General features: G+C 40.1%; 1 protein-coding gene across 3 annotated transcripts in view; it reads right to left on the minus strand.

The window, feature by feature from the left end:
- Positions 1 to 14286, minus strand: part of NR1H4 (nuclear receptor subfamily 1 group H member 4) — a 31865-nt gene extending 17579 nt beyond the window's left edge. Inside the window, exons 1-3 of one of the 3 annotated variants that reach the window (XM_044455432.1) lie at positions 14182 to 14286; positions 7037 to 7393; positions 4720 to 4860 (exon numbers count right to left, since the gene is read on the minus strand). In XM_044455432.1, the coding sequence (XP_044311367.1) occupies positions 4720 to 4860; positions 7037 to 7393; positions 14182 to 14266 (583 nt within the window). In that variant the 5' untranslated portion in view covers positions 14267 to 14286. Of the gene's footprint in view, positions 1 to 4719; positions 4861 to 7036; positions 7406 to 14178 lie in introns of all 3 variants that reach the window. The other 2 variants (XM_044455433.1, XM_044455434.1) reach the window with 2 other exon arrangements.
- Between the last annotated feature and the right edge of the window lie 988 nt (positions 14287 to 15274).

Here is a 15274-nt window from a genome sequence, read left to right on the forward strand (position 1 = left end):
TAGCTTTGTTCAGAGTCTAGATAATGTTGAGGAAGATATCAATGAAAATGCCTAATTCACTGGTGAATGCTTTTAATATCCTGTATATTATAAAATTATGCACCATAGAAAGCAAGTTTCCTCTATCACTGAAAGAAGAGGAAATTTAAAGCATTAAAATAACAGTCCCACATAATATCATGAAGGAGTAAAATAGTATTTATGATAATGACACAGACACTAAAGTTGGTGCTAACGCCCATCATTTCACTACTGGTGGGTTGGGTGTTTTTTGCTTGACACCATATGAATAATCAACAATACTAAAATATCATGGCCAGTTCATACATTATTGGAAAAAGCTGCTCTTGTTTGTACATAGTTTGTGGAGTGTGTCTGTGGCAAACAGTGGGGGGAAACTGCATCTAAAATCATGTTGCAGATACCAACAAAGAGCTCTCCCCTGGGTGTTGGCTTCATGCTTTGAAATATATCTCCACCTCCCCCACATGATAGTGGTTATCATGATGACGTGCAGCGGAAGGACTAGGAGTTGTTTTATTTGTCTGGCTGGCTGTTTTAATAAAAGTTGGCCATAGGTGCCTTCAAAGCTGCCTAATAGCCTCATATAAATGCGAGAATACTAAAAATAGAAAATAGCTGATAAAATCAGAGTATCGTGCTCGCATAAATGATAGCAATGAATCATCATATCAGCACAAGACACGAACCAATTTAGGGCGCTGTCCTATGAGGCTGCCAGTAGCCTGTCGAGCTTGAAAGGTTATGGGGCATCCAGTCAAGGACAAGAGGGGCACAGAGGCTAGGCTTCCCTCCATACTCCCCTTATCCTCCAAAGCATTTAGGTGGCTGATTTCCACTGTCCGATGTTTTGCCCCTACTCAGGAGGAGAAGGAATGGAGGCATGTGCCTCACTCCTTCCCTCCTGCAATGCTCCCCTGTGCCTTCCCAAGCACAGCCTTCTGCCTTGGAAGCTGCAGCTGGCCCAGAAAGATCCACACCAGCGGCAAGGACAAAGGGAGGGCATCCAAAGAACGAGTCCCTACTCTGACCTTACAGAGCTTTTCCTGGGTTGCAGCAGGGATCCAATTTTACCTCTGGCCAGAATCCCTACTCACCCAAAGCCAGTCTTGCAGAACAGACTTTCCTGCTCCCTAAAGAATACTAAGGAAGGGAACTTCCTTCCCTTATATGCAGCATATTAAGCCCTGAGATATTCCGAAGTGGCTTTACTGGTTGCTTATGACAGGCAATGCACATAAGTGGGCCTTTCTGTAATGGCACGTACCCTCTGGAACATCGTCCCTGCATTTGGAAACTCAAATGATTCTTCATATTTCTTCACTTAAGTTTCCCTCAGTTGTAATAGCTTGTGACAGTGTTCTAATTAACCTTTATTTATTGCTTTACGTTGTTTTTTATATTGCATCATACATGTTTTTATGCAAACCACTAGGGGTGCCAAGTGGTATAGAAGAAAGAAAGAAAGAAAGAAAGAAAGAAAGAAAGAAAGAAAGAAAGAGGGAGGCAGGCATGGAGCTAGTGAATCACAATCAGTGAAACACTCTTCTCTCCAGTAGCCATCAGCCTAATCTGCACAGTGAGGACACCCAGGGAAGGACTACGAACATAAGGAAAGCCTGCTGGTTCAGACTAAGGGCCCCCTAAGCCCAACCTCTTGTTCTAAGTGTGCTTGTATCTTCACAAGAAGGAGGTATAGCATTCTTCTGCCCATGTTCCCCAACAATTGGTTTTCAGAGGAATACTGCCTCCAGTAATGGAGGTAATGTAGAATCATCATGACTAGCTAATAATTTTATCCATTCAGGATTGAACAAACCCTTTTAATATTAAGTGTGTGTGAGAGAACTGTATCTCAGTCCATTACCACCACATTGTGCATATTTTGTGTGTGTGTGTCATGTTTCCCTTACTTGCCTTTTTTCCTAAAGCTAAAGAGTCTCAGAACTTTTAATCTATTTTAATCCTACAGTGGCATTGCTCCAGCTGCTTGATCACCTTGTTTGTGCTTTTCTGTATTTCTTTTCAGTTCCACAATAACTTTTTGAGGTGCAGGAACCAGAACGATAGATAGAATTCCATGTGAAATCAACCATACATTTGTATAAAAGCATTGTGATATTGGCAGTTTTATTTTCATTTTATTTATTTTATTTTATTTAGGGGACTTCTATGCCGCCCCATTCGCCAAAGTCTCGGGGCGGCTCACAACCATAAAATTTTTGATGTGACTTCCAGAGAATACCGTGGCTTTTCTTGCATTAGGTGACATGTACCCAGGAAAGCTGCATTTTCAAAAGCTGCTGGTTTTTGTTTTTCGGGGTTTTTTTTTGGGGGGGGGGGTTACATTCTGATAAAATGCTGCATTTTATGCATACACATACAAATGGTTACCTATCAGTGTTGCTCTGGCACATGATGAATCAGGAGCACCTGAGTTCATCAATATTCATATGATTGCCTTCTCTTTTTTGCAATATAAGAAATTCCTTGGGATAATTGCAGCACTGTAGTATGTGTAAATGAATCAAAGTCCAAGGCAAAGACAGTCTTAAAGAAACCAATTCACTTCAAGTCAATTTACAAATTGGAGTTGTAAGTTTAACCACTCTGGCCAACCTTGAGTTTAGAAACAAAGAAAACACAACCCTGAAAATGTACAGCACCACTCCTTGTGTGAGGCTTGTTAGGCAAACAGCTTGCAAAATGTCCTCACTTTGGCACTTTACAAGAGCACGCTTATGTTTAAATTATGAGATATATGAGCCTCACAGTAACAAAGTACAGGTTTCCATTGCAGAGGAAGATTCAAGTGGCAGCACCTATTATTGGCCTTTGTTTCATACAGGGCAATCTGGGAAATGATCGGCTACTTTTAAAGTTTCCATCCCATTTTCCTTCGTCAGTATTATTTACACTGGCCTATTTTTTCTGTGCAGTCTATTATTAGGTACCAGAAGCTGCATATACTTGCACACACTTCCCCCACTCTCTTTTCCTCCCCCCACCCCTCTCTCACACACACATTGGGGAACAGGCAACGCTGAATTCAACTTATTTTTATGCACCACCTATGAATTCATTGAGCATTCTCACCACTTTGGCACCATGATTTGTTTGTGTCTTTATGCACTGGATGGAAATAGGGCATATCTCAAGATCTCTGTGGTCTGCTAAATTTACAAAATGAAAGATTAATTATATTATAATTTTTGCATGAATTCCAAACACTGACAGAGCCTGTTGTTTTCCACAAAGCCTAACAGTTAATATAGCATCTCATAATCAGATTGGAGGATAGAAGCATATTAAAAAGCCAGAGTAGATTAATTTCCGGTATAAACTTAAATTGGTGTGACACTACAGTTATGCTAAGATGATTGGAGCCATCAAGTCAGAACATAAAATACAGTCCTAATCCTATCTTTGCACCATTTTTCAGATGCAAAAATAAGTTTTAACTAAGTTATTTATGCCACAGTTAGTTAAGTAATACCCGGAGTCTGAAGACCAAACTATACATTATGTAGGAGATCTGTAACTGATCTGCAACTTTAAAAAAGAAGGCTAACTTGCAGATTTAGGGGTACTTGTGTTTACCCTTGCAGTGTGAATTAAGTAAATAACATGATACAGGAGGGGAGGAATGCATTCTCACTCAGTACATCTGTGCTGCAGAATCTTAACATGTGAGAGGGGAAAAACAAAGCTTTTATGAAAGCTTTTCAAGCAGAAGATATAGTGAGCTGAAGGACTGAAAATATGAGTTTGTATATCTGAATTCCTGAATAATTTAAGGTGGGGGGAGCATGATAAAATTTCTACTCAGAAAGCCAATGACAGCAGTTCAAAATTCATCCAGACCCACCACTTTCCCGTTCTGTCATCCATTTCCCTCAAGGACAGCTTCGATCAGTACTTCTAACAATACAAGAATCCCTTTTCAGACCACTTTATGGGTAGCAGTCATTTAAGATTGCTTTCATCATACACTCCTCAATACTGAGTGATATGCCTTCTGTTACTAGCAATCCACTTTTCTACATTATTTCGAGATGCTATGCTCTTGCCATCCTTTACAGTTCACTTTAGGAAAGACCATGGCATGAAACAAGTCACATTTTCAGTCTTCAGGTGGGGATGTTTGAAACTCTAGACAAGTGACTATCATGTTATCAGATAACATGATAACCCACACTCAGGGTCTGAGTGTGGTTTGTTGCTGAAATGTGGGCTACAATGTTGCCTGAACCCAACCAAGATAGAAAACTATGGTGAACAATCCAACCGTAACCCAACAGAAAAACCATGGGTTGTCTTCATGGGTTGTTTATAGCTATCAACCCATGGTTTGAATATGGTAGTTGTGCTTTCTCTGGCTCTCAGCCTGTATGGCAGACAAGACCATCAAACCTACATACCTTGGTAGGTTTCAGGTAGCTTCCTATGTTCAACCACCACATATTAGCAGGAAGTTATTTCATTCTCATCTAGATTGTGGTTTCTTGGGATTGTCAATCTGTTGTGATTACACAGTTGGAAATTACTGATCTACTGCCTTGAACTATATTCAACTATAGAGCAAAGATCATCTTATATTTTACTGATGTTTTCCCAAATTTTACATTTTTGAATGCAAGCCACATAGACTTCCTAACTGAAATGAAAAACTACATGATACCAAGATAGTATACGTACATTCAGCCAGCATTCCCACTTCTTTGCACTTCTGTAGACGGCACTTTTGACACTTCCTCCTCATATACATGTCCATTTCACAGTTCCCTCCGTTTTTACACTTATATACAGCATTTTTGGTGATACTTCTTCTGAAGAAGCCTGATGAATGAACAGAGATACATACAGAATGAGATTCCAGATCAATACTAATTTTTGTATTAAAATAAAGCTGCAGTTAATTCATATATTAAAACTAGACTTGCCAATGTATTTTATTTTTAATGTACTTTGTGAACTGCCCAGAGAGTTTCAGCTGTTGGAAGGCATAGACATTAATTAAATAATAAACTTACCACAAATGAATTTCCTATTTCCTTAGGAAAAAAACAAATTCATCCATGTAAATTTGGATTAGAATTCTCCTTTCATCTGAGATCTCATACTGTATTTAAGAGTTTTTGTGCATGCACAAGATTAAGCTGAATCCTGCAAGATGTAGTTTTTAGTTGTGTAATGTGTCATAAAGTCATATGTTACCATATTATGTACCCCTTCCTGATTGGTTATTTCTAACTGGCCTTCCTACAGATTGTACGGAAAGCGTTCCACGATCAATTCAGCGCATGCACCGAAATCCCACATTTCAGATGTAGATTGTAAAAGCTCTGAAACTCACAACCTATCCAAAAATTAATAAAGAATCAATAAAACCAAGATTCAAGCTCACTAGAAACATGAGCAGTACAAATGTATAATTTTCAACCAGTGGGTTGAAATCAACCAGTACAAATTATTAAATGGTGCCTGGTAATTGGCAGCATTGCTGAAAATGTGTTAAGCTCTGATGGTGTTAAGTACTGTTGTTTGTCTACAGCAATTAGAACTGCATCACTTTTAATTTATACACTTTGAAAATAGAAGTATGCCATCTCTAAAGCAAATTCAGTTTATAATTGTGGGATCAGGCAACCTTTACATTTAAAGTGTCCAGTTACAGTTTCCATTACAGAATAATAAAACCACATCTTTTATCAACAAGGCTGCCTCTTTGCTACGTCCATTTGAAGCTGCATCTAAATTGTCTTGTGTACCGTCTCCATTGAAATACATTTGACTGACACAGGCAGCCTCTTTTGAAATGCAAATTATTCAGTGCTTTTGCTCAAAACTACCTATGTGCTGTTCCATAATTCCCTAGGAGTTTAGTACATTTCCATATTAAGGAAGAAAAAGAAGAGGTTAGGTTTAAAGCTGAGGTTTTGTTTTGGTTTTTTTCCCCACTCTCTTGGAAACGTTCATCTACTTTAGAACTCTTTAACATGATGATGTGAGCTCAGATTATGATTGTTGAAAACCTATGTTCCAGGAAAAATCAGTATTACTCCAAAAAAGCTGCTTATTGACAACAAGCAAGTTGATGATACTGTGAGTAGAATAAAGGGATCTCTAATATTTTATTAACATGAAAGCACAAGACAAGTAGAAAAATGAACTTTCTGAAACCTTTCAGTAATGCAAAACTCATTGAAATTAATACTACCTTTCTGAAAAGAATGTTTATAAAATGTTCCCAGTGTTAAGAAATACATTAATCTTCTTCTCATTCTTAAGTCATTTTAACATATAGACTAGAAAGCCCTTTAATGAAACTACTTCACATTTCTTCTTACTGCTTAGATGAAATATGGAGTAGGGAATTACAGGACAGAATGATTTCCTCATTGCGTTGTGTTGTGACTGAGTAGCCTATGAGTAGAGAGTCTTCTACCAAAGAGGACTCAGTAATACCGCAACCTTCAGCATGACTCTTCCAGAATAATTTCAACAATAGTTTCGATGATGATGATGATAATTTTCTAAAATCCTGCTGCTGGTAATTATAAAGATTAATTATTCTGACCTCTGAATTTATCTTGTGATATGCAAAATAAATCCTGCAAATTACTGTCTCACCTACCAAAAAAAGGCAAACAATAATGAAGGTTGACTGTATATGTATTATTTCTGTTTCTAACACCTAGAACCAAGTATGATGTAGTAGGACCAGAGAAAGTACAGAAAAGGGCAGCTACATGATGGAGGAATCTTTTAACAGAAACTTTTGACTGTACCTTTCCTTCAAAGAGCTCAGGATACTTTACCTGGCCCTCCCCTTGTACACTTACCCAAACCCTGTGAGATAGGGAAGCAGAAAGATGACTGAACAAGGATTTGAAACCAGGCCACCTGCTGGTCTACCCACATACAGGCTCTTGGAAAACTGTTTTATCTTCCAATTCCTCTAAATGTTACTTTCTATACACAGATTCTCTTTTCAACCATTTTTTTGTCTTACCTTTGCAGCCTTCACAAGTAAGAGCATTATAATGGTACCCAGATGCCTTGTCACCACAGACAACACAGAGCTCCTCGCCTTTCATTCTGCCAGAGGAATAGCCCATTCGAGACTTCTTGGTTGCAGTCATGCCTCCTAGGTCTGGCTCCTTCATGAAAAGGTTATCAGAGGGCATTTTCCTAAACTCATATGCTACAGGTTGGTACCATTCTTCAGGCTGTTGTGGATAGAAGCTGAGGCTGGAGTAATAAGGGGGTGAAGAAATTGGCGGCTGCACAGGGGGAAAGTTGTACTGCACTGTGTTGTACTGTGAATAGGGTGATACATCCGAATCTTGCCCCAGAGAGGTCATTGGATCTGGAAGTACACACAAAATCCAATCTATTATCTTTCACAGGACTAACTTCCTCACAAAAAAATGCAAGTCTAAGGAGGGAGCACTGTCATTTTTTATACTTCCCCATACACATTATGAACTAATATTCAGTTAACCCATCTATCCTTTTTTCAGCCATTTAAAGTTGTTTTATGGTTAATAAAAGTTTCTGTTCTGCTCAACAGTTGTTCTGTTGAAAAGATTTTTGCTTCAATGTTCAGGATCCTGATCCTGTTGGGAACTGAAGCCATATGAATATGCATGCCCCACTGAACCCACATGTAAACAAGATTATAAGTTCAGCACATGTCTGATTCACAGATCTATTCAAATTCAGGAGTCTTCATAAAAGTTATGGGTTAACCTGCAATCTGGATACATACTTAACCCTTTACTCACAACATTGCCTTCATATCCTGTTGATGGGCTCCCCACAGGCTGCAGGCTGGACACTGTGAGAACCCAACAGAGAAAATCTCCAACTACCATCTTCATTTTCCATCCCTCCTTACCCCAAGCCATGTTTTCGGGTGCAGGAAGAAGTATCTGGAGTAGCAGTGGGTCTCACAAAGATTTTTTCTCTAGTTCTAATTTAACATTCAAAAAATCCCTTCAGGCTTTTAAAATGTTTGGTTAGAACACAAAAGCAGCCATGATGCTTAGACAAACTGGGAGGTCATAGACCCTTAATTCTGTGGAGGGTTGGGATTCTTTCATAGTACCCTCTCGTAGCGTCCTGAAAGGGAAAAACAAAATGTGTTTTTCCTTTTGTGTCTGAAAAGATGGGAAGTCAGGAGTGGGTGGGCAATTCAAAACAGCATGCCCTAATTCTATTGGAAATTTTAGGTCAGGAGCAGTAATTTGTACTTGTTAGTATAGATGACTGTTTTTTTTTTCTATTTTGCTCTACTCAGATTACTGTTATTGTTTACTAGCAGATATATTTTCATTCATTGGTATGCATGTGTATGCTTCTCTAGAACCAAGTTCTCAGGGCAGCAGACAGCAGGAGTAAAAAATAGATTACAAATGCATACAATTCAACCTGCTTCAATTGCTATTTCAATAGCAGTGTTATCCATCTTGAGGATCCTCTCCTTTCGGAGAGCAATGTGAGGTATGCATGCTTCAGAGTAAATGAAGGATAAATTATTTGGGAATTAAGGGCTCAGATCCAACTTCTTCTGACTCTTAAGCAGTTTGTGTTCATGGACCAGTCATTTTTCCTGGGGTCAAGCAGTGAGGAGGAAAGTTGGATGGGCAGAGCTGAGGCAGGGTATGTGGGACTTGTAACATCTTCAACTTGGCGATGGGGTCACTGGCTTCCTGTCTGGAAATATTATCTTCCAAGTCCTAGGTCTTCACTTAGATCATTCCCATGAATAAGGAGAGAATGTTGTCTATGAGGGATAGACAAAGACAGGCAGTCCAGAAATTTAGAAAGAATTAGCAAAGAGTGCTGGTTGCTGATATTCTTTAAAGGAATGCTAAGCAAGGTGGACTTTGGTCTAATACTGCATATTCAAATTGCTTAACACACAGTAGTTTTGCCTAGCCACTAAAATATGCTGGGCATGCACTGTTTTATATTTTTAGCATACACCAGTAGCTGGGGCATTTCATTGTTTAATTTTTTTACATAGATCATGTTAAAATGGTGAACACACCCTTGTCCTGTAAAATAGCAGGTCTCTCCTCATTCATAATAGTCTACCATAAGCACACAGCAAGAGGAACCAACATAGCCACACCAGAAATTACTATGGAGGATAAGGAAAATACTCAATCGACCAAGCCATAATGGCCCATGCAAGCAAGGTGCACCATACAACATAAAGATATCTGTTTGCTCAACATAACAATAATGAGTGTCCCAGCACCCAAATATCCATTTATAGAATCTTACCTAGTATTTTGAAACACAAACCATAAGTGAGCAGAGAAAATATCCTTCCTTTTCTAGGGGATGTCAATCTGACCACTTACAAGATGGTCCAGAAAAACCAGTGCCTTTATGGTGTTCCTCTCTCTTGCTTCCTGAACCTCCCAATACTTTACGCACAAGCAAAAATTAAAACTTCTTCTAAGACCAGCTAAGGAAACACTAGGCCAGAGGTTATACAGCTTACTGATTAACTTTTTAAGGAGGAGCTCATTTGAAAAATGTCTGAGAGAAGAGCTATGTAAAATCCTCAGTACTATAGATTGAAAATCTAGATTGTTTGCTCTCAGAGGGAGCAACTCAGAAAAAATGGACCATCATGTTCACTCAGACAACTGTTGAGGATTATTTATAATGCTATGCTTAGTGAATAGGTATATTTTCATATTACATGAAGAAATACGTATTTTACTGAAACAAGCCAGTGGTCCAGCATCCTGTAATCCTCAGTGGTGATCCTGCTGAAATCCTTAGCTGCATCATTGTGGCCAGGATAGCTGGAGCGGCCACTGACACGGGTGGTGGGGCCAAGGGTCTCCCCAGCTGAGCAAAGGTCAGTTTGCTATGAGAACAACCATATGGTAGGTTTTGGGTACTTCCTGGATCTTTGCTGCATCACTAAAACCAAGCCAGCCAGAATCCAAGTAGAAAGCAGGCATAGGAAGATTCCTGGGCTATAACACAGAAGATCAATATGTAGAAGCACTCCATGCTACCACCGAATAATTTTATACAAGAAGGTTTGTAAGTAGAGGTGGGTCTTAGGGGGCTATGCCCTGAACTGTTGCAAGAGGAGGGCGGTGCTGTACATTAGTGCTGCCCCTTGGCCTACTCTGGGTGCTGCTTGGATTTCACATGAAGTGGCCGCTCCCATGTAGGGGATCTAAGATGGTGGCTGCTTTCTGCAAATGGAAGCCAAAGGGTAGATGGGCCCCTATCCAAAAGCATCAGCTGGCAAGGAAGTGGGCATATGGGGGAGAGGGCAGAGAGTGCCTGAGAGAAAAGGCAGAAAGGCTGGCCATGACATCAACACCGGGGGCGGGGGGTGAAAGTGTCCCAGCAGACAATGTGCAAAACCCAAGAACCGTTCAGTATGCAGCCCTTCAATTCCTGCCAGGGCTCAGCTGTACAGCAAAATACTTTTGTGTGTCACACTCTTATGCCCTGGGGAAAAACACACAACACAACCCATTTCAGCTGAAATGAAAGACTGTGCTTACAGACAATTTTCATATTTGTGAGTTAGAAACAGAAACAGAGTGAGTTAGAAGAGGGCTCCTGGGTCATATAGTCTGACCCCTGGCTCCAGTCAGCTATGCTCATGACATGCCTACCATGTGCATGTCCAACCTGTCCTTGAACACCCTCACGAATGGAGCTTCAACCACCTCCTATAGAAGCCCATTCCATACCCTGGGGGTCCTAACTGTCAGGAAGTACTTCCTGGCATCCAGATGAACCTTGGTTCCCTGAGCTTTGCTCCATTGGAGGTCCTACCCTCCTCCACAGGGGAAAACATGGTGCTGTCCATCTCTGCATGACACCCCCTCATGTACCTACATGTCACCAACAGATCCCCTCAGAGTCTCCTCATGTATGAAGACCCAGTTCCCTCAGCCTCACCTCATATGTCTTCCCCTGCTATCCAGCCACCATCTTTGTGGCCCTACACTGCACCAATTCCAATGAAACATGCTCTTCATATCCCTGTTCGTTCACTTTTTATGTATTTTCTCATTAGGTGGAGGTGGAGGTGGAGACTGCAATCTGTTTATCCCTTTTCTTTCAGGCTTTTTTTTTTAGTGTTCAGCTACATGAAATATGGCTGGTTTATATTCCTTTGATCTTCAACTTCCTTTCTAGCTTGTTTATTATCTGCACTATGAAAACAGCCAGATGCAACTTGATACCAACCAGTTAAATAACTCATCTGATAATCTTATTGTTTAATTATTTTTGACCTTTGAGAATTTTTTCTCTCTTTCTCAGTACAACTAAGAAAACAATCCAGCATTTCCAGTCCCTCTCTGTAGAGCCAAGGATATGTCAGTTTTCAAAAGCTGCGCACATGTGGTAGACACCTTATCATTTTAGTTTTCTGTTGAAAACTACTTTTGTCCATTATATGAGTTGCTAAGCCTTCAGCTCTGATTCAGCCACAGAAAGGGAGTGCAGAGAAACTCCTCAGTCTGCATCATATGAAAGCCCAGTCATCTGCAGCGTCTGCCCATGTGGTGTAGCAATGTTTACCATGTCCTCACTTAGACCTGCTCAAGATACATGAAGTGGAAAATTCCAAAAGTCCTTCTCTACAACAGTTAAATATACTGTTATATATTGCATGACTGACCTGTGACCAGTGGCGGTCTTTTACCAATAGCCAAACTCCGCTACCTGAGATACCTGCTACACACTACCTCATGATAGAGCTGGCTCTCCTTTGCTGGATTTTTGGTCACTTGCAGATGTATAACACAGGTAGAATAAAAGCAGCATAAAGTTCTAACTAGAGGGCACTACTAGTTAATACAACATGCCATCTCAGAAAACCTTGCATAGGCTAAAAACTGGTTGTTGCCTTCATGTTGCCACATCCCAGACATTAGCCTATACTAAGGACACAGCCCTTTAGACTGAAAAAGGACCACTACTTCCAGCATACTCCAGCCAATTATGAGAGCAGACAAGCCATAGTCTGAAAGGTCACACTCCCACTCTTCCACATATCATGGCTCCAGTCCAAAGTATTTGCACTATCCTTGTATGACACCTTTTTGGAGAACAAAAGTGCATTGGGAGAACCAGCTGTGAACCTCCCTTATGACATGGCATTTGGTTGAATGTAAACGAGCAGTGCAACTTTTCTTCAAATAGAGCCTGTAAGGCAGAAGACCTGGAAGGGGATGTGGAAGCCAAAAGGACTGATGTCCAGCAAGATGCATGATAAGAGGACCCTGATCAGGAGGGGGAAGAGGCAGTCGATCATGAAGCACAGAAGCTACTTGAAAGAAGAAAGAAGGGCATAGTCCAAGACAGCCCAGATTCTAAGGAGCCACAGGGGGATGCATTTCAAGCAATAGTGTGTAGTAAAGTTACTATGATATTACAGAAGTTTTCTCACTCCTTTAAAAATGAAAAGAATTATGTTCTGCTAAGTGACACTGAATGACATTGTTTCTGAAAACAGAAAAAGAATGCATACATTTAGCCATATGTGTTTTTATATAGTCCAACAGCTGCTCATTAGTATATTGGCTTTGCCACAGGAATGCAGGAAAGTATGCAGTTATAATGCAGCTATATTCGGTGAAGTGAAGGTAAAACATTCAAAGAACTTCTTATAAAAGTAATGGGATGGATACGGAGAATAAGAATATATGTGATCTGTTTTCTGTGAGTCTTCTTTTTTACCTTTGATATTTCCAAATAGTAGCCCAAAAGGTGCAAGCGAGATTGTAGAAACTACCTGTGTATGTCATACGTAGTTTCCATACACAAGAAAAGATCTGCATGAGGAAACAGGCTAGTTGTTGCCTGTGTGATTTGATCCTCAGTGTATTCTGAGTCCAACTACAATTAGGCAAACAATAAAAAATGAATAAAAACAAACAATAAAGACAACTGAATAAACAACTGACACTACAGAGCCAGGGAGGTTGATTGGTTTTGCATGGCACAACAACCCATGTCATTACCTGTAATGAGTTGTTATGTTGTAAGCACTCAGGCCGATTTCCCCATGGCAGCTTTGTATGCAACTGTTGAACTGTTGAAGCTGCAACTACTGAAGAGTGCAGCTTTGTGCCTCTTGACATATAATCCACAATCCACTAAGCTTGACATTTAATACTGGTGTCCAGTAGGCATCTAAGCAACGTCTAAGCCGTAAACTTCTAAACAGCTAGAAACTTACAGAATTGGACACCAGGCCACCTTAGTAACATTATTTATGCACCAAGACTGAACATAGAGACCAAATTAAGCAGAATCTAGGAGTGCCCAGCGGGGCTGACTGGGACATACTGAGAGTTATAGGCCTTTTCTCTGTCTAAACGTGCATAAGAATGTGCCATTAAAATCTAACACATTTATTATGCCATGAGCTTTCATGTCCCAGAGTATATTCATCCAGTGCATCATGCTGCAAAAACATTGTCACTTTTTTCTTGCAACAGACTTAGGATGGCATCCAACACAACAGGCAGTGAAGGCAGCATTGATTCCTACTCCCTCCTGGGGCCCAGTTTGGAACAGATTGGTAGGGCTGGAGAACCTTCCAGAGCATATTTGTCTTGGCTTAGGGAGGAGAGGAAGGGAGAGTCCTTGTGGGACACAGGAACACTTCTGGAAGTTTTAAACTTATGAATGGATGTGTTCCCTTTATTTTCAATGACTAGATGTGTGCATGAAAGACAACTGGCACCGCTTTATATTGGATGGATCAATATGGCCCTTGATCCATTTATCGTGATAATGCCTACACTACACTTTATAGTATCCCTCCATGTTTCCGACAGAAATCTTTCTCATCCCTACAAAAAGATGCTGAAAATGAAATGGAGACCTTTTGCTTGCAATGCACATGCTCTGTCACTGAGACTTTCCTTTGCTTTCTCATTTTGCTGTTATTGTGCCACTTACAATTTGGATTTTGTGATAACATTTAACAGAAAATTAATTGTGGAGATCACAAGGTTTCGTGTGAGATCAGAAAGCCCGAGTGTTTTCTAGAAATAGTAAACAGCTTCCAGGAAATTGTTAGGAAAATGTCAGCATATCTCTGTAGGATATTGTGTTATTTTGATTCTAGTATATTTTCTGATTTACCAAATAAATGAGGACCTTCCAGAAGAGAAAATCCATCAGCTGGAGGTAGCTGGGAATGTCCTACTAGATTCATCTCTGAAGCCATAGAGTCTTTAATACAATTGGAGTTGTGACAAGTTAACCTAAATGTCAGAGGAAACCTAAAAAAGACAAGGAAAAGTAAAAATAAAAACATTAGTATGCCTGCTTGGGAAAGTATCCATATCTCAAGTCCTCTCCCAATTCCTCACAGACTTCTATGGGCAGCAAACCCATGTTGAGATGCACTGCTTCTTAGTTTTGATTCATGTGAGCTTAAGAGCCTTTTTAAAATGGGGCTAGATGGCGGGAACTTTGGGCCTGTAACTGGTCTGCTAGCTTCACCTGTCAACTTCTGGCTGAGTCAAGCAGTTGTGTTCTATCGTGTCCCACTCCAGTTCTGAAATATCTATTAAATATATGGATACTGCTTCTTACCCTCTGCCTGACATAATTCACAAGGTAACCTTGAAACTATCACTGCCATGACCCCATCTTCTGCTCTTCTACTTCCTCCTCAGAACCAGGTGACTCTACTTGAGCAACTGTAATGGCCTTTCTCCAGTATAGCAGAACAATGCAAACACACAAGTGGAAAAACAGTTTCCTTTCACTTTCATGCCTAATACCATTTTTCCTGGCTCTGAAAACCTCACAGAAAGTGCTGTTAAAAACAGAAGTGAAACTGGAGGGTCGCAGCATCATCTGAAGAAGGTGTAAACAATCTTGAGTAGGGCATAGTGAGTGAGGTAGGTTATGCAAAGTCTGTGATTGGCCAAAACTCACCCAATGATCTTAATGGCCATAAACTTATGTCTTCCACTTCCAACATGCCAACTGTAACCACTGCACAAGACTGTCCTTTTTGCGAGTTTGATCTAATTTATGTCTAATTTAATCATTAGTTTTGCTTTTCTACAGATGAGTCATCCTCCAAGATTATCTTTTTTTTTTTCTGAATGTAATGCCAGGATCCTTAATTAAAATATGGTTGAAGATATCCATGCACAGATAAAATAAACAATTTATTTAAAACCTTAAACATACTTGCAGAATGTCACATTTACTACATTCC

This window comes from Varanus komodoensis, unplaced genomic scaffold, assembly GCF_004798865.1.
Source record: "Varanus komodoensis strain SLA01 unplaced genomic scaffold, ASM479886v1 scaffold8, whole genome shotgun sequence".
Lineage (NCBI taxonomy): Eukaryota > Metazoa > Chordata > Lepidosauria > Squamata > Varanidae > Varanus > Varanus komodoensis.